This window comes from Corythoichthys intestinalis, chromosome 1 (genome assembly GCF_030265065.1).
Source record: "Corythoichthys intestinalis isolate RoL2023-P3 chromosome 1, ASM3026506v1, whole genome shotgun sequence".
Lineage (NCBI taxonomy): Eukaryota > Metazoa > Chordata > Actinopteri > Syngnathiformes > Syngnathidae > Corythoichthys > Corythoichthys intestinalis.
This window is the reverse complement of record NC_080395.1, coordinates 39,904,193-39,924,245: the sequence shown is the minus strand read 5'-3', so window position 1 is coordinate 39,924,245 and position 20,053 is coordinate 39,904,193. Positions and strand designations below refer to the sequence as shown.

Sequence of the window (20,053 nt, the reverse complement as noted above, 5' to 3'; positions counted from 1 at the left end):
GGTAAGGAACACGGATATCTCATCAGGCATCATGGTTAACCCTTTTTAAGAATTAAATGCTCAAAATAACCACACTCACAAAAAAAAAAAAAAGGTCAAAGAAAATGCTTAAATTGCTGAGTATTTACATCACTGACAAAATCCCACTTGTTCTAAATAATGATATCACGGATGCGAGTTTTACTCAGCATGATTGGAAAGTGATTGGGAAGCAATTCAATCCGATGTTTTCCTCTGTCCAGATTTCGACTTTCTTTTCCTGCACCATGTCTGTGTGAATAAGCTGATTTCTCCATAGCAACAGCTTCCATCATAATTAGATGAAAAATGCAAGTGTACTATAGCTCTTTGACAACCTCTTCAGTAGAAAGCATAAGTGTGCTGACCAATTACTCCTGCAGAGTGGCTAGCCTTAACAACTGTCTCTATCTTTGACTCACTATCTTTAGGCAGAAAGCCCCAAGAGAGGTTGTTAGTTTCATACCAAAATCCCATCATAGCACAGCCCTCTGGTAATAATACGACTCTTTCACGCTATTGTAGCTCCCTGCTGCCTCTTGAGGCACGAGTAAGCACCTTGAGACAAAACGCTCTTCCACGAGCATGCTCACTTCCTGAGAACTGATCAATTTATTTGAGTACAGAAGTTTAAATCATGCAAAATACTTACACATTAAGTGGCTGCCAAGCCGGCCACTGTGCTTTCATCTTGATGACGGTCAGGACGTCATCACCCTACAAAAGTAAGAGATGCAATGTTAAACTATTCCATTTCTCTAATGAATGAACACATTGAATCAGTGCAATGTATTAAAAACACAAAACTACAGTAACTTATCCTGAACTAAACTTTTAAATAAACTCTAATAAAAACATTACAGCATCATTAGAATTGCTAATGCTCTGATATATTGAATTTCTTCGCAATAAATCTGTCAACTTGCAACAAGCATGGAAGGCTAATCCTGTTTTGAATTTAAGAGTTTTATTGAAAGCCCACGACCCATAAGAGATATCATATTAGCTGAGACTAGAGGAAGGTATTTTCTCAAATCTATCTAACCAAGCTATGAACAAATGCAATGATTGCCCATCTAAAATGTCTGCAGCAATCAGTTACAAGCACGGTTTGTAACAGGGTTTGGCCTCTGGTCTTACCTTGGGACTACATCGTAACCAATTTACAAAATCAGATGCTAACAGGATTATACAGATTGGACCATAAAGACGGAGTTGATTCCTTGGAATGATTGCTCTTTCATCTTTACACCACATGTGTGAATCCTATTTTGTATGAAAACTTTACAAGGACTTTTTTTCAGAATCGCTTCATCAAACATATATCAAATCATTCATTTTCCGAGTCAGATCGGACTGTTTGCCAAATAGATTGGATGGTCATTTTGAACTTGTCTGAGACCATTTCTCCCTCTATGCACTTGTGTTCGCTTGTTCTTATAATATATGACCATACAAAGTTTGATTAAAACCTAATGTAGTAATCTAATTTGAAAAAAAAAAACAAAAAAAAACGCAATTAAGACTTCAGATGAATTCAAAAGTAGCAAAGATAATAGATCTGCAACACATGATCATTGTTTGAGAGATAACCAGGTCTCACACAAGTGGTACGACAAGAGAAAATGATTGGAAACCATCAAAAGCCTTGATGACAATGACACGGTTAATGATGTTAGTCTCCCAATAACCTTTTGCAGAACAAAATTAAATGTCATGAGGAGAATCAATTGCCCAAAGAGAGACCGATTTCATGTCCCGCACTTGTCATGTAAAACACTTTTAAGTCAACATGTTGGTTTTACAGCAAGTTAAACTCATCACCGTGTCGTACTTAGTCACCTTATGTTAGCCTTATTTATAGAAGACATCAATCAACTTCCATGAACTTCCATGTTTTCACTATCTACCACAAATAGTAAAATGGTAAATGGTAAATGGTGTTACACTTAGTATCCCAGTACCCGGTAATATAGGCATACACTACCATTCAAAAGTTTGGGGTCGCTTAGACCCCAAACCTTTGAACGGTAGTGTATATGAACTCACTTCTATAATTTGGCATGAGGTTTAATGACTTGTGTCAAACAGATTTAATGACACTATGCAACACATCATTACATTCCTTGCACAGACAGTCTGATTGCAATGCCCATTTAACAAGTATTACTGAGTTACTCCCTTGTTCTTATGAAAACCATTAATATCAAGAAACTGGTGATGATGAAAATGACATTTTATCCCCTCCAGTAGTAAAATATCTGGAAGTAAAACCACCAAAGCAATATTTCTATCATTAATTACCTTTACCTTGCTTAGTGCTGTGAATTATAAATAAAAAATACCAGTATTTGATTGGCGCAATTGATGCCATTTAAGGGAAACATTTCACTGCCACTTTAGCTTTTGTTATTTTTTTCATGAATATAATGGATATATTTTGGGCTTAATAAGCGGGCACTAAGCAAAGGCATTTCCTACTGATAACAAATCAACTAGTGTTTACTATGTTCTGCCTCGTAATGATACACATAGCTGTGTTTGACATCTGCCCTTTTGGTTATAGGTTTAGAAGCAAAAAGACGCTGCATTTGTACAAATTACAGATGAATAAAGGTGAAACCTTTAGCGAAGACTGATCATTATCTTGGCTTGTCCTTCCGAGGGCTTTCCAGATCTGTAATTTAAATTTGTCTACCGGCCACTCAAGTATTCAGCTCCTAAACTATTTATTTTACTGCTGCTTGAAAAAAGGTTTGATATTCACCATTTATGTTTTTTTTTGTTGGGTTTTTTTTGGTATATTTTATTTTGCCACAGGCATATGTAATTTCTTGGGCGGGAAACATTTCATTATTTGGTCAAAGGATGCTGATTTTTTTTTTTTTTTTTTTTTTTTTTTTTGATTGTTTGGGGTTTTTTTTATTGTTTGACCATTTTGTTCGTCTCATTTGTCATTGTTGGACAGTTCACTTGGGCTTATTTCTATTTTGTAAAACAAACAGGATTGCTTCGAACACTCCTTAATTGAATTTTCCCTATCTATATTATTTCAAAGTGTATTTTTCCCCATCCTTAAAAAGTTAAGATACAACTTTGTTGGTTATACGCTGACCTCACTGCGAACAGAGCCAGTAGTTACTGTACATCCCTAGTGCTTTCTACTATACACATTTAATTATCAGTGTTTCTTTTGACAATTTAATATAGAGCCAAGGGAATACGGTGCTTAGTTGCATTTTCTGAAGACATAGTAGAGTTGTTTCTGTATTCAAACAAACGGGTACAGTTAATTCGAACGCTTCTTAAAACAGGGTCATATGACAGTAAGATATCATCATATGACATATGATAATCATCACATGACTGGGTTTTGTGATGTCATCTGTTGTGTCACGTCATCTGACATGATACCTGTCATGAATATGAATTTAATACTTATAAGTCTATGACAGATGTCATTAAGTGTCATTCAGTAAGTTGTGTAACTTTTAATGCAAAGTTAACATTGTTTCAAATATCTTTGGGTAACACTTTTATTAGGGTCATAAACTGTGTTGGAGGTTAGATCACTTAATGACATCATCCATTGATATCCATGACAAGTGTCATGTCATCATTATGACAATTTTAAGACTCTGTCATAGGAAGCATTCATATAAAGTATCACCAATCAAACTATATTTTTAATCTAGAATAATTATGTCGGTAGTATTTTTGTAGCAGTTTATAAAAAATAAAAATAAAAAAAAATGCATTTTTTCACCAACATTGTATGGATTAGACTTGTATAAATGCGCATGTTTTAAAAATGTGTTTCCTGCTGTTATGTATAGGGTAATCACGATCGCATATTTTCGCACACGAGTCCGGGTCACCTGATTTTGAGAATTTGATTGATTGATTGATTGATTGATTGATTGATTGATTGATTGATTGATTGATTGATTGATTGATTGATTGATTGATTGATTGATTGATTGATTGATTGATTGATTGATTGATTGATTGATTGAATTTATTTCAAAAACATGCATCACATCATGGATATACAAGAATACAAACAAAACACAATAAATTGATAAATTATCAATAAATATGGAAAAAACTAAATACATTTTGTTTGGAAATAAAAAGACAGAAAATGAAGAAAGGATAATTATAGACAATAGCGAAATTGAGCGAGTAACTGAGACTAAATTTTTAGGTGTAATACTGGATGAACAGTTGAATTAGAAGTCACAAATAAAGCACATAAAAACAAAACTGGCAAAAACTGTTGGACTACTGAACAAAACGAAACCCTTTTTAAATTATAAAGCACGCCATATCTTGTTCTCTTCATTAGTAATACACAGCTACTGTGTGGAGGTTTGGGGCAATACATATCCCAGCAATTTACAGTCACTTGTGGTACTTAAAAAAAGGCAATAAGAATTGTGCACAAGGCTAAATACCTCGAACATACAAATAGACTGTTCTTGGAATCCAAGCAGTTAAAATTCCTGGATCTAGTCAAATTCAAAACGGCCATAATCATGTTTAAGGCACGGAAAAACGCATTACCTGGAAATATACAAGTTTTGTTTTCAAATAGACAAGGAGGGTATAATCTGAGAGGGGAGTTAAATTTCAAAAAGCAATATCATCGTACAACAAAAAAAAGCTTTTGTCCTTCAATTTTAGGTGTGGACTTGTGGAACAAACTTACTGAGGACCTAAAGAAAAGCGCTAATTTGAGCGTGTTTAAGAGAAAATACAAAGATCTTGTTTTCTGTAATTATAGAAATGAATTATAGTATTTATGTTGAGAAAATGTTGAGTGATGCCAACCATTGTTCTTTAGGCATTATTGAACTGTTGTGAATTGTATTTGTTTTATCTGATTCATGCTGATGAGTATGTAGCGGACAAAGGGGTAGGATTCATATAAGTTTTTACTTCTTCCTACTCCTTTTCGAATCTTGTGTTTTGTTTGTATTCTTGTATATCCATGATGTGATGCATGTTTTTGAAATAAATTCAATCAATCAATCAATCAATCAATCAATCAATCAATCAATCAATCAATCAATCAATCAATCAATCAATCAATCAATCAATCAATCAATCAATCAATCAATCAATCAATCAATCAATCACTCACTCAGATCCCCTTGGCTTTTATTCCATCTCTGGATTCCACAGTATTCCATTTCACTTTCTATTAATAGATGAAGGAGAAATGTGGACATAGCAGAAATTAACAGTCTCCTTTTTAAGATACTACAGAATTGTTTTGCCCCTAGGACAAGTGCAATATTGTCAAAAGTGTTCAAATGTTGGGGTGACATTGACCTTGTGTGTTTTGTAAAAGCTTGTTCTGTCCGATATTGAGTGACATAACAGCTCTTTTGTGCCTTGGCGAGATCTGATGCGGACTCCAGCGAGTCCCGATCTGATATCGAGTCCCGATCGGATACCCAAAAAATAAAAAGATGTTTTTTTTTTTTTTTTTTTTTTTTTTTTATTTGAACAAAATTTCCAAACATGTTAGGACTGTACAGTTCAGTACTTCCTCTTTCACCGGTAGTCTTGTGGAGTATAAAACGTATATGGCGGAAAACACGGACAAGACTGAAAAAGCAGTTTCTGCTCTTGCACTCCTCTTTAAAAGAAACTACTGTATTTTAAGCCAAAACAACTGTTGGGTTTGATAGAACAATATGTCTATAGCTATGCTGCTGAAGCGGATTCATGGCGCATTAAGCACGGAACTATTTTTAATTTGTTCGTTTTACCCTGGAAACCCATTTACCGACGTTGCGCAACCGCTTTTGTTTCAACCCAGCCATAAAACAAAGGTGATTCATTATATTTATTATTCAAAATGTCTGTCATTTTTAGCTTAGAATCATTAATTGATGTCTAATATTTCGTTTAAAAAAAGAATTGACTTTAAAAAATTATTCACTCGCATATTTTAAACATTTAAACAAATTACTTCACAATGAAAAAAAGGGTGTCTTTAAAAAAGTCACGGATATTACCTCATAACTATCACTTAGTTGTATTTTTTTTTTTTTTTTTGTTACTGTCGCATTTTCTCCGATATGTTAGATGATAAATAGTCGATCCAAACAAAGAAAACTTGAAAAAAAAAAGTTTAAAAGGGTAAATATATGAAAAAGAAAATGTCACTCCTTGATGTCTGCGATTTCTGCATCGTGACCTTGATATCTTACCATGTTTAACCCATAAAATCCCCCAAAAATCCAGCTGTGGCCATTCACAGCTGTGTCTTAACACTCGGTGATTACATGCTACATGGAGTTTTTTTATCAAAACAAGGTAAGTACGCGATAATATCTCGTTAAAGTCATGGCGTCTTTAATTCTGCTCTTTCATGCTCTCACCTCCAGATAGGGTTTCACTGTTTAAAAATGTTTTTTTTATTTATTTTTTTTTAAATGCCCTCCTGTTCAAAAATTTTCTTCCCCCAGAAAATTGAGTTTTTAAGCTTTCCAATGATGTATCACACATGCATATCGGACAATTTTGAAAGTTGGCCAAATTGGGGGTCCCAGAGCGGCACTTCAAGTCACCTGAGTGTTTTCTGACATATATATTTTTTCTTTTGGCAATGCCGTTGTATTTCTGGATTATTTGTTACTTTTTAGCCATCACCATCAAGGAATATAAATATACTGTATATTATCAAAATATATAATCTTCAGCATGGTCTGGTGCAGTGCTTCTCAATTATTTTCTGTTACGCCCCCATCAGGAAGACATAAATGTTTTGCACCCCGCCCACCCCCCAACTTTCTTCCGCTACTGTAAATAGTATCATTTGTCCTTTTTTCTATTAAAGAAAAAAGTAACATAGATCAACTTACAATAAAGTATAACTTCATTAACATTGTTTATGTTTTTGGTAAGAGAAAAATGCATCACTTTGCCTGAATTCAAAAAAAGTTACATCCAAACTGTAAAAATACACTCAAGGTCACTTTTTTTGACCATTTGATACTGAAAAATAAAATTAGATAAAATCAATAAATAATACATTCAAATTGATTAGTAACATTAACTCATGAGGACAATATGCCAAATAAATTGACCAAAAAAACAAAAATGAATTGAACAAAAACGACAATGTCACTGGACAGAGGGACCGTTTTTATTTTTGCTGCAGGCAGTATTAGCTCCTTTGCAATGGTGTGGGGTTATTTTGCACAGAGCATGCTAAACAGTGCACGCTGGTTAACTGATGTAACAATGACAAAGCGGGATGATTGTTGCCATTATACGGCACATTGTCGCTGAAAAACAATCAGGCAGCTTATCAATGAGATTGGAGTCTAATGTCTTTAAGTGAAGTCTTAATTGATTTGGCTTCCCGCTGTCCGCTACAAGCAATTTTAGACACAGGAAACAGAGTGGTCTTTCCTCGTCTTCCACTGTATTAAAAGTCAAAGCCAAAAGCCAAACGGCGCAATCTTGGCCGCCGGGGGAGAACCGGAGGTGAGGGCGATCATCGTTATGCGCCAAAGCCGAAAGTGGCGCTTCAGGGCAAAGACAGTGGGTCACTGCGTGAGCCCCGCCCGAAAACGGTGCACAGCTCTTCATATCTCTTTGCTGTGTGCTCTTGTTTGGTTAAAAAATACTGCGCACTCTTAAAATGACTGAGTGGATGTGTAATTATACTTTATTCAAGTACGGCAAAAAAGTATGTTCCCCCAGGTCACATGCGCCACCACCGGTATCATCAAGCCCCGCTTTTTGAGAAGTACTGGTCTAGTGAGTTGGAAAGCTGCATATTTGAGATAATCACATTTCACAACAGCTTAGCAAAACATTACATCATGTGCTGACTTACTAAACCACTTAATTATTTAATGCAACCGAATGTGATCCGAGAACACTGATAATAAATCACCATATTTTGGACATCTAACAACTGTCACGGATTTCAAATACAGTATATGCCTGCGTAGTAATATTCAGTCAAAGCATAATTTAGGGTATTTTATTTTCTCGTAATATAAAAATGTTTCGAGACCATTTTAAAGCAGGATTAAAGTCTAGCAGCCAAACATTTCACTATAAAGCATGATATAAAGAGAGAAAAAAAAGACAAAAAATAAGACAGAAATGTATTGCTATCGTCAGTAATAAGTGTATTGCAGGGTGGTTCATTAAAATTCCAAGGATCATTTTTTCCTCTCTGATAAAAAAGATCTCAAATGTAGGATTACGCGCAAATTCAAATTGAGAACAGTTACTCTGAGCAACTGGTACGGCTGTGGCAGCTTTCACATCTGGTTAAGACATTTATGACTGACCGGAGTCCTGCTGAGACCTTAACAGAGTCATTTTATGTGTATGATTCAGGCAGGATAATTATTTGGGTTCTCGTCATAAGATTAAAAGTTCAAAAGAGGGTTTAAGTGAAACACTGTTGTTGCCCTGGAAATGTGAAGAATAAATGTAGGCTAAATGTAGTGCCTCTTGTCGCTCTGAGGGAAACTCCAGTGGGATATATTCTAGTCACCGTCTATTCGAAACAAAGACAATACACAGAAAGTGGTCTCTAAATGTTTTTGGGTATATACTGTATATATAATTATTACATATGCTATAGTTATTTGTTCATATTACTACCGATATATTGTGTTATCACTGCAACTATTACTGTTATTATCTGTGTAATCATTATGATTAGTAGAGTTGTCGTATAAGTGTTTTGTTGTCATCATTAACGTCATCACTGTTATCATGGCTGTTGTTGGCATCGTTGGCATTACTGTTGTGGCCATACCTGTCATTTTCATTGTTGGTGTTGTCACTATTGCTCTAATCAAATAGACAGTCCACATTTTATTGTTATGAACAAGTCTTTGAGTAAAATAGAATGCCGGTGCCGATGGTGATAGTTAAATGGTTATACATATCTATATAAATGAACTAGTATGCAAGCATGTTATATGGCTACACATTCAATTAATCTTGGAGTATAGGGCTGGCAAGTGGGAGCTCTGACGCTGGAGGTTAACCCCTTGGCTCAGGTACCCAAATCTTGTCTTTTAATGCACAGCTAGGACACGTAGCAATGAGTGGTCCTGTTGCCTGGGGGTTGTTTCCCTATGGCAGCAGGTCCACAAATAACAGTGGATGATGAATAATACACATTTCAATAATTATCACCACTGGCACCAGTAAAGCTGTTATTACATAAATTTTGATTTTGAATGTACAATCAATATAAGGGGACGGTGGTGAAGATGATGACGATTTTGGGAAGTGACTGTATTTACATTGAATTTTTGGGGAGTAAATTGGGGGTGGGACCCAAAAAAAAAGCTCGGCTTCTTCCCACTCCTTTTCGAGCTACGTATGTACTATATGTATTTGTTATTAATTTTTGTTATAATCAACATTACTGGTACTATTGTTATTTGTTTTTCCCTATTCTTGCTGTTTTTTGTTATTACTGCTTGAAATAAATTAATCAATCAAAGCTGTTGTTCAAAGAATCTGTTGCTATAAGAAAAAGTGTGTGCTTTATTGGCATTAATCTGATGATTATAAAAGTTTATTTTATGTGCTTGTTTCTTTTTGTTTATTTTTTATAATTATTGAAATTTTTATAGGTTGCAGAACTGTTTTATGCCATGCGCCAAATTCACATGACAAATTGGTTTCACATGACAGGGTCTTGAAAGCGTATGCATTTCCATGTGTGTGATTTGTGTCCACGCCACCTGAGCAATTATTGACACAAGGGCTGATGACGTGCATGCTTACGCATTAATCGCATTCCAATGCCTACCTTGTACCACACCTTAAGTTATTCTGAGCTTGCATTTGTGCGCCTTTGTCACTAAGGTAAAGCACTCTTTATGCAGTCTCAGGCATCACAGTGGATCAGAGAAAGCTAGAGGCCAGACAGACTCATCTCAAACATTTGAAGAATGATGTAAGAGGTGCTTGGACTTCTTTGACCTTTGAACCCTTTTAGCTAGTTTGACCTTCATCATTTTCTTGGTCCATTAACTCGAAGAGGATGAGTGAATCGTGTAGAGCATCATTCTAATATCATAGAAACCAAGATAGCATTCTATATTTGGAATTCCACCAATCATAAAACTTGTAATCATGTGACCTCCGCTTAAAGTCGTTGGGATTGAATCGAAGGGCACCCGTTTCACTTTTTCCAGATGTATTGCCGCTTTCTTTATGTCACATCATTTGGGTATATTGACCCTACCTCAGTAAACCTAACCTTAGTTATTGGTGATGACTTGCTAACTCCACGAGGGAAAAGACAAATAATTTCTGCAAACAGTTATCATATGAAACAAAGAGATGATTGTGTAACTCAGACCTTACCAATGCTTGCAGTATTGGTTTATGAAGATTTTTAGACCACCCAGAGGGAGGTCTCAAAAACTAACTTACTTTGTTCTTGTTCTTCTTGTTCTTGGGCAGGACACTAACTAAAACTGCTACTCCTCCGTTATTTGTGGACAGATCAGAATGAAATTTGGGAGTCATATTGTTGGAATGTATACGCATCAATCCTCTGAGCCTTATTACTAATTTTTATTTATTTTATTTTATTTCCCGGCATTCATTTATTGTCGGCATATTGTTGCCTGTAGGTTCCGAGTCAGCCAGTAAAGGGAGCGAGATAGTTTTAGTTCATTTCGAGCTTGAGTTTTTTTAATCCCTACTACTGGATTGATAAATAGTTTGATATCTGGGAAAGAAATAAAAATGAGGTTCACGAGTTCAAGGAACACAATATATTTGACCTAAAAAGGTCCACATTTTGTAACATACTCGCATTCGACTCCTGGTGCCTTTGGGAGACCTCTTTGATATCTCTTGTTTTTCCACATTATATGTGAATTTCCTCTGTTGACCAGCAGGTTTAACGACAATGTGCTCCAAAGCATTGAAAAAAAAACCAAAACAAAAAAACACAGAGACAGACAGAGAGATTGCAGTAAATTACGGTATGATAGTCAATATCAACTCAAAATGAATTGCACGTTTTATTGTCATTTTATTGATGGTAACTAACTGTCATTATTCACACCTATTTTGCACTACTATGGAATGAATTTGAGGACCTACAACGTCATAGCACTAGTATTATTGAATATTAGTCTCATGTTTTAAAATATAGTAATTATATAGGTACAGGCACATTAGATTATCCTGGGTAGTATATACCGTAATTTTGCCGCTACTTTTTTCCTTAACTTTGAATCGTAATTCTAATTTGTTTATTTATTTGGGTTAATAGGTAACACATTTTTTTTTACAGCGGCGTCATAAGTCTGCCACAAGACCGTCATAATTATGACATGACACTGTCTTGGGCATTAATGAATGCTTATGGCAGATGTCATTAAGTGTCATCCAGTACATTTGGTCACTAACTCCATTCATGTCCAGCGTTGATTTTTTACATCCATTCAAAAGTGAGTTACTTTGCCGGATGACACTAAATGATATCTGTGATAAGCATTCATTAATTCTCATGACAGTGTCATGTCATAATTATGACTGTTTTATGACAGTCTTATTAACCGGTAACACTTTATTTGACAGTGGCGTCATATCTTTTGGTGTAAATATTTCATAACAAAGTGAGGACAGCTGCGGCTTATAGACCCTACCCACGTGACGTCACAACTCCGCTCTCCTGAATAGTACCGCCCACTTGTCCGTCAAAACATAGTGTTAACCTGTTACGGCTACGTACATTTCTCCTATTTACGGCGTGTTTTTCTGCTCCTTAACATTAATAATCAAAATGGTGAAGGCGTGTGTGGCTGTTGGTTGCACTAACAGAGAAGATGGAAGGAGAGACTTGAAGTTTTACCATATTCCGAGGGATCCAAAGAGGAGAGCGAAATGGACGGCTGCAATTCGACGTGAAAACTGGGCACCAAAAAATCACCACAGACTATGTAGTAGTCATTTTATATCCGGTAAGATGCATTTAAGATATACTTAGAGGGTTTTGGGCTGACAAATAACCACAATTAAGATCATTGCGAGGCTAATCGCCGACAACATACGACGTAGTACGACATAGTTTCAAATTCAAGATGTTTGTGACTTCCCTTTCTTCCACCATCGTTATTTTTTGAATAATATTTAGCTGGTACCAAGTGAAAGAAACTGGCCTCGTCTACGGGGCTGACAAATAACCACAATTAAGATCATTGCGAGGCTAATCGCCGACAACATACGACGTAGTACGACATAGTTTCAAATTCAAGATGTTTGTGACTTCCCTTTCTTCCACCATCGTTATTTTTTGAATAATATTTAGCTGGTACCAAGTGAAAGAAACTGGCCTCGTCTACGGGGCTGACAAATAACCACAATTAAGATCATTGCGAGGCTAATCGCCGACAACATACGACGTAGTACGACATAGTTTCAAATTCAAGATGTTTGTGACTTCCCTTTCTTCCACCATCATTATTTTTTGAATAATATTTAGCTGGTACCAAGTGAAAGAAACTGGCCTCGTCTACGGGGCTGACAAATAACCACAATTAAGATCATTGCGAGGCTAATCGCCGACAACATACGACGTAGTACGACATAGTTTCAAATTCAAGATGTTTGTGACTTCCCTTTCTTCCACCATCGTTATTTTTTGAATAATATTTAGCTGGTACCAAGTGAAAGAAACTGGCCTCGTCTACGGGGCTGACAAATAACCACAATTAAGATCATTGCTAGGCTAATCACCGACAACATACACGTATGTATGTAGTGAGAGTGCTATCGCTAAACCATATAAACATTAAAAGCCTTAACTCCATTGACAAACGACATGAAATACATTAGACTTGACAGTGGATGTTAGCAATAACAAAAGACTATGAATGAAAATTTCGTAAATCACCTTTCCAAGCACAAGATAGATTCCTGCCGAATTTTCGTGGACGAGGACCTGTTTCACCCAACCAGCAACGAAGTATTTATAAGCCTCCAAGCTCTTGAAGTTTTTCAAATTTTCGTGGGAATAGGCTGATTTTGTGTGGACAAGATAATTGTAAATATCAGCGTCGCAGATGTCAGGCAGACAGGGCGAAGACAGTGGGTCGAAAAACATTGATTTGGGCATCAAATATGGATCTGGCGACTGTATAGAACGAAGCTTTTCCACATAACGCCTTTTATGCAACACATCCAGTGAGTTTACGGCATCAGAAAGCACCGGGTCTTCCATGAAATGCATTTTAAATTCCTCGATCAATTGAAAACAATGCTAATACAGAGACAAAATGACGGACAAGTGGGCGGAACCACACAGCGAGCACGTGGTTTTTTGACGTCGGTGGGTAGGGTATATAGTGCAGTGCATTTCATCTATGAACAAATGCCGTTTTCATGTCAAATTTGGTGGGTGGCGGCTTATTGTCAGTTGCGCCTTACAGTCCGACAATGACGGTAGTATTTTATTATTAGACAGATACCAAATGTAGGAGTTTTCTGCGCTTTCTCCAACCCCCATCCCAGAACATCAAAAAACAGACATGCTGCCTGTGCATTGTGCCACCCTTACAAAAACACATTGTAGCACAGCTCATATTGTTAAGAGAATAATTACTTTTGATTTTTATGTGTGTGGGTGTTTGCGCATATGTGAGTGTACAAAAATGGCCTCAAACAATACTTAATGCTTGCTCAATTAAACTTTGTTATACATTGAATCCTTTGGTTAGCTTCTCATTGTAGGATGGCCAAGCTTTAGTGACAAAAACAGCAAGCTATATTTGCACAAGACACTAATCACCGATAAGACAAGTGTAGAGCAGAGACCAAATGAAAGCAAGATTAGTTTTATTGACTAAATGTTGTAACTGCTAAGAAATATTGTCTTTGTTTACTGATGTGCTGTCAAGCCAGTGGGTTTACATCAAACCAATGTGAGACGGAAAAGATTGGACTCGTCCATATTGCGTGACCATGCATTTTAGAATGAAAGCAGCTCTTTGGAATGGAAAAAATTCTATTTTCAAGGTTGAGAAGGTGAAAAAGACATAGTTCAATTCCGGACTGAGCTTCCATTAACTATACCTGCACAAAACGCATAACTGTATTGAGGCAGCACTTTAGGACTAAAGGGCTAAGATGTGGCACACTGCATGGACATTGTGTGCCTATTGAAAAACAGACATGGAGCTCCTCTGCAATGCCGTCTCCATCCATTCCATTTTCTATTGTCTTTATAGACACATAACAACGTAATAATGCGCCAATACCGCAACCTGTTCCTGAGTCACACAGGTGTCTGTGACCAAAGGCGACAAAAAATAATTAATGTGTTCATGGTGCAATGTTTGATGAAAGAGTTTTGTGAGTTGTGTGAGGGATTTGCTTTATTCACATGAAATCATATAAAAGATGGCCTGCTTTTTAAAGCAGCGTTTGTAAAGTATCCCAATTCTAAAGAATGCAAAATGAAACTCAACAAAGAAAACAAATGGAAGTTAAGCAGAAGAGGATGAAAATGTGTTTTGCCACTGGTGAATGATTGTCAGTTGATGTACTGTATGTAAGGGAAGGATAAACTGTACTTAAAATACACATAGCCAACCTTTCAGTGATGACTAAACTGAAGTGTTGAATTCCTTAGTAATAATTTAACAGTGGAGAAAAAATTGGTAAAGGTAAATAACAATCGGCAAGGTGGCGGCTCAAATCTCAAGGAAGGAAAATAAACCTCTTACAAGTGCCGTCAACTAATTCTCATGATTTGTTTCTAAATACATGAAATATAAATGAAGATAAGTGGTGAAATCATATGTAAAGATAAGAAAAATTCTGTGCAAAATTGCTGAAGGATAGCAATAAACCCTTTTTGACCTCCTCAGCAAGCAGGAATTTTTGTGCGGGGCCATAGTATGAACTGACTACAATAAAAAACATGGGTTTGTGGCCTGCCCCTACTACTACTGGCCATTTTTCAATACCAAGTACGGCAAGTATGAACTTTTGAAATCAGTGAGTCTGGACTTAGAATGTCTAGTTGAAAGAACAAATTAATACAATTTCTTTATTTATTTATTTATTTATTTTTCCCCTTCAGGTATGACAAATCCAAACACACATACAGCATTTATATGTGCTTCGTTTAAATTGTGAATATGGTGGTTCTAAAGGTGCTTTAGCAGTGCTTAAACTAGCAGAGAAGGCCGTTATTGAATTACACTCAAATTACTTCTTTGTTTGTTGTAATTACCTCTGATACCTACATTGCTGTAATATTGGCAAAAGAAGACCTTCATTAAAAGAGTAACGTTTTCAATAACTGAAAAAAATAACAAAGAAGGAAGACCGTTAAAGAGGCATTTCACTCAGTTTTATATTTTGAATTGTTTCATGCATAAGAAATGGAAGTGCTTTGGTTAAAGTGTGTTATCCAAGTGTTCTTTTTTATTTAGTTGCAATCACGTTTGGAAGTTAAATCCCTCTGCAGATGCTAGGATTTGAAATTGTGTACTCGGTGACTACAGACAGCCCACAAATATGTAAGTACCCTTTTCATTGACCTTTCACACCCACAATTATCAGGATCCCTGAGCACTGAGACTACGTCTACACTAGGATGGATAATGGCCTTAAACGTGGAGTTAATTAGACTATATGGCATGTCAGTTACACTAATGTTACTCTTCTCCATATGTTCTTGCACGGGGTAGGTAGTCGTGTAATGTTATGAACTGCGGACCCGTCGCGCAATATGAACTGGTATCTCCGTATAATAATCGGATACAAATTAAGTGACGTCATGGAGCGCGCCATCGCCGTCTTTAGTGTGGCATTACGGCATTGTAAATAATGGAGGCGAACAATAAAAACATAGCATTTCTGCACCTCTTTTCTTTTTCATAACTATTGTTAGCCTATCCTCTAGAGCAGAGGTCACGGAACCGCGGACCTCGGTCCGGTTCAGGACCCCAAAGCCGTCTGGACCGGATCTCAAGTTGTCCGGACTAATACACGTTGCATAAACAAAAATCATTTTTTTTCTGCGGGTTTGCAGAGTGGAGGCGGGCAACAAACAAAAACCTTAGTTGTGACGCGCGTGAGCCAGCCAATGGGAGTGAAGCATTTGAAAGTTATTTTTAGAACAGCATGTCTCACACTCGCTTTGCAGACTCTGTGGAGTGACAGCCAAAAACTGAGCCGAATGAAGTTGGAGGAAGAGGCGAAAAGGTACTGCAAATGGCGTGTTCAAAGCTACGCAAGATTGATGCAGAAAACAGTGTTTAAGGAGGAGTGGACCAACACATTTTTGTTCATTTTACCTGCCGGCAGCACAAGACCGCTATGCCTCATCTGAGACTCATTTAGAGACGGTAGTGCTTGTAAAAAGCAGCAATTTAAAAAGGCACTATGAGACGAAGCACGCAGCTTTTTTTGCAAAGTTTCTCTATGAACTCTGCCATCCGTTCTCACAAAATAGCGGAATTAAGGGGTACCGCTCAATATTTTCGCACCTCAAGGCTTATGGTTCATTTATTCACTGCACAGCAACGCGCAAATGAATTCTCCCTCAGAATAGCGTGGATATTGGGTCAAAACAAAAAGTCTTTCAGTGACGCACCGATTGTCAAAGATTGTATGAGTGTAGTTGCTGAAACTTTGTTGATGGAAAGCAAAAAGAAGAGGTCTGTCAAAAAAAAAAAAGCAAATCTCCCTGTCAGCATCCACAATTAAAAAAAAAAAAAAAAAAAGAAGTCTTGAACATGCTCTTATGTTGCTATTTAATGATTCAATTAAAGCACTTTTTTAGTTTTTTGCATCTTTTATATTTTATTTACATTTTTGAATGTTGTAATTATCAGCATGGTAAAAATATGTTTGTATTTTTTGGAAAAAAAGAAGCATTAAAAATATTTCTGGACCCGAGATTGTTGTAATTTTTTTATTTCGGACCCAGAGGATTTTTAATTCGTCACCCCCTGCTCTAGAGTCTAGAACAGGGGTGGGGAACCTATGGCTCGCAAGCCACATCTGGTTGTTGAGTGCATCTAGCTCTCCACCAACCTGTAATTTTAAATGTGGAACCGGCTGGCTCGCTTGACATGAACAAGATGTGATGAGCTGATGGTGCATTCACACATTTTTCGTGTACCTTCAAACGTACTTCGCAATAATGTGGCTCAATTCGGTGCCTAATGGTGGTCCTCCCTACGCGGATTGCACGGAGATGGCCGTACAGAGCTCGTTTCGCACGCTAAGTCTCAGCTGGCCCCTCTCAACTTAATGCAGACCAAACTTGAGTGTATAAAAAAAGTGTAGAAGAAAATTAAACCACGAAAGTGAACTGCCTGGTACCTCAATGATGCGCAATCAGTGTCACTGTCATGACTTTTTACGCCTGTCAAAACTGTCGTTACTTCCAGGAAAGCGAGACTCACGAAACGCACTTCAGCGCACTCAACAGCACCCATTGAATGTCATTGGAGTATAAAGTGAGTGAATATTTTATTTTGTTTATTTTTGAAAAAGCTAAGCATTGTCTCATTTTCAAAAAGATTGTAGTCGTGTCTACTTCATGTGTCAATCCCCACAAAAGCATTGCCCACGCGCTTCTGCAGTACGACAAGGTTAAAAAAGGACCAACTAAATTGGCTTTTAAAAAAATTACATTCTGGGCACTTTCAATGTAAATTGCCGTGCAAACCTGGCGAAGATGGGATCCAATATTGTGAAAATTAATGTAAAAGAAAAAAAAAAACGAAATTCCAGTGCTTCTTTAATTTTATGGCTGACAGCCTACCCCAGTTGGCTCTCAGGCCTCCATGTATTATATACACAGGACGTATATCAAACAAAAAGGCATAATGCATCTCAGATTTTTCTGATCAGTGAAATTATAGACAAGGCTGTAAAACTGTTTTTATCCATTCACAAAGACACAAATCTTGGAGAAAAAAAAGTCATAATCCATGAATAATTTCCATCTAGTCCTGACAAGTGCAGTGAACTTTCATATGCAACGCTTGATTTAACATTTGTAATTCCCTCTTAGGCGAGTGGCAACATTCAGATTGGCATCATCACAAAAAGTTGTTTTTTGGTATTATCATAATAGAAAAATCCCAGCTTGTTACACCTGCACATAATAGTTTCATTATAAATGTGTGTGAGAAGGAACGATGGAAATTAAAAGGTATCCCAGGAAAAAATTAAGTCGAACATTTTAAAAGCTTGTGTTAAAGGCACTGTCATTGTCCATAACTGCAAACAATGTTTTTTTATCTTAATTTATTATTTTCAAACTGAGTTTTGCAATCTGTAAATGCATGGTGATGACCTGTATTCATATCTTTAAACAAAATCCCTGCTTTATGTACTAAATAGTTTAAAAATAAAGTGTGCATGATATTATCGTAATTAGAGATGTCCCGATCGATCGGCATCCCGATCGGCATCCCGATCGATTGGGTCCGATCACGTCATTTTCAAAGTAACGGAATCGGCAAAAAAATATCGGCCATGCCTTTTTTTAATATACATATATATATATATATATATATATATATATATATATATATATATATATATATATATATATATATATATATATATATATATATATAAAATCGTTTTCTAATTGTATTTAACGTTACAGACATAATATGTTACACTCATCCAGAGTCTTTAGTTTAGACTGAAGGTAGGGTTATCAAATTTATCCCGGTAACGGCGGTAATTAATTTTTTTGAAAATGTATCACGTTAAAATATTTAACGCAATTACTGCATGCGTCGCACGACCCACTCACGCATTGTCGCGCTCAATCTGTAATGGCACCGTTTTACCTATATAGAGAGATAAAAAGCAGCGTATAAAGTGTGAATTTTGGCAGCCTTTGGAGCCTTTTTATAATAGGCTAAAGCCTTAAACTCCCTCTCCCATGAAATATCATAGGAAACAATATGAGGAAGCAAGGTAGCAATAGATCTTTATCTTAACCGCTGGTGTCTTCTTCTTCTTCTTCTTCTTCCGTTGATTTCCGGCAGACTCGATGCCTATTGGCACATTGCTGCCTTACCCATTCCAAACGCAGAGAAGATATATCAATTGGTAGCACTACGTAGAGTCATGGTTCCACTTCCCATCATGCATTTGGGTTGAATGGCTACAGTATCATTTACTGAAAGCTCAACAAATACACTAGATGGCAATATTTAGTCACAATATACAAAGTCACAAGTCTTTCTATCCATGGATCCCTCTCAGAGAAAGAATGTTAATAATGTAAATGCCATCTTGAGGATTTATTGTCATAATAAACAAATACGGTACTTATGTACTGTATGTTGAATGTATATATTCAGCCGAGTTTTATTCATTTTTTTTCTTAATGCATTGCCAAAATGTATTTGATCGGGAAAAATTATCGAGAATGATTGGAATTGAATCGGGAGCAAAAAAAAGCAATCGGATCGGGAGATATTGGGATTGGCAGATACTCAAACTAAAACGATCGGGAGCAAAAAAACATGATTGGAACAACCCTAACCGTAATAACTGTATGTCTCAGAGATTCAAATCAAGAAGTATTTGTAATTCATGGCACTGGCTGGATGGATTTCCACATTGTGCCATTTGCATTGTAGATACATGTTTATCAATTCCACGTATATGTATGTATGTATATATATATATATATATATATATATATATATATATATATATATATATATATATATATATATATATATTTTTTTTTTTTTTTATATTTTTCAAACAGTTGTATAAAAGATGTTATATTGTTGTATGTAAAGCTTTAACTAGGTTTCCCATAGTGTGCGCATCTTATCTGCGTCAACTAACAATGAGTACAAGTGTATTTTCTATTTCAAAACCATGGCTTTGGGGAAAGAAAAAAAGGAACAATAGTTTTTATTTGAGCTGCTTTGTGTGGGACGTAAAGACGAGCTTTGATTTATATTTGAACTGTGAATAGAATTCCATCTTACAACCCTTGTTATGGTTT

The 20,053-nt window shown here is 36.3% G+C and overlaps 1 protein-coding gene across 2 annotated transcripts in view; it reads right to left on the bottom strand.

The window, feature by feature from the left end:
* Positions 1-20,053, bottom strand: part of spon1a (spondin 1a) — a 109,966-nt gene that overhangs the window by 27,718 nt on the left and 62,195 nt on the right. For both annotated transcript variants that reach the window (XM_057840026.1, XM_057840027.1), the window contains exon 7: positions 671-735. In XM_057840026.1, coding sequence (XP_057696009.1) covers positions 671-735 — 65 coding nt within the window. The remainder of the gene's footprint in view (positions 1-670; positions 736-20,053) is intronic.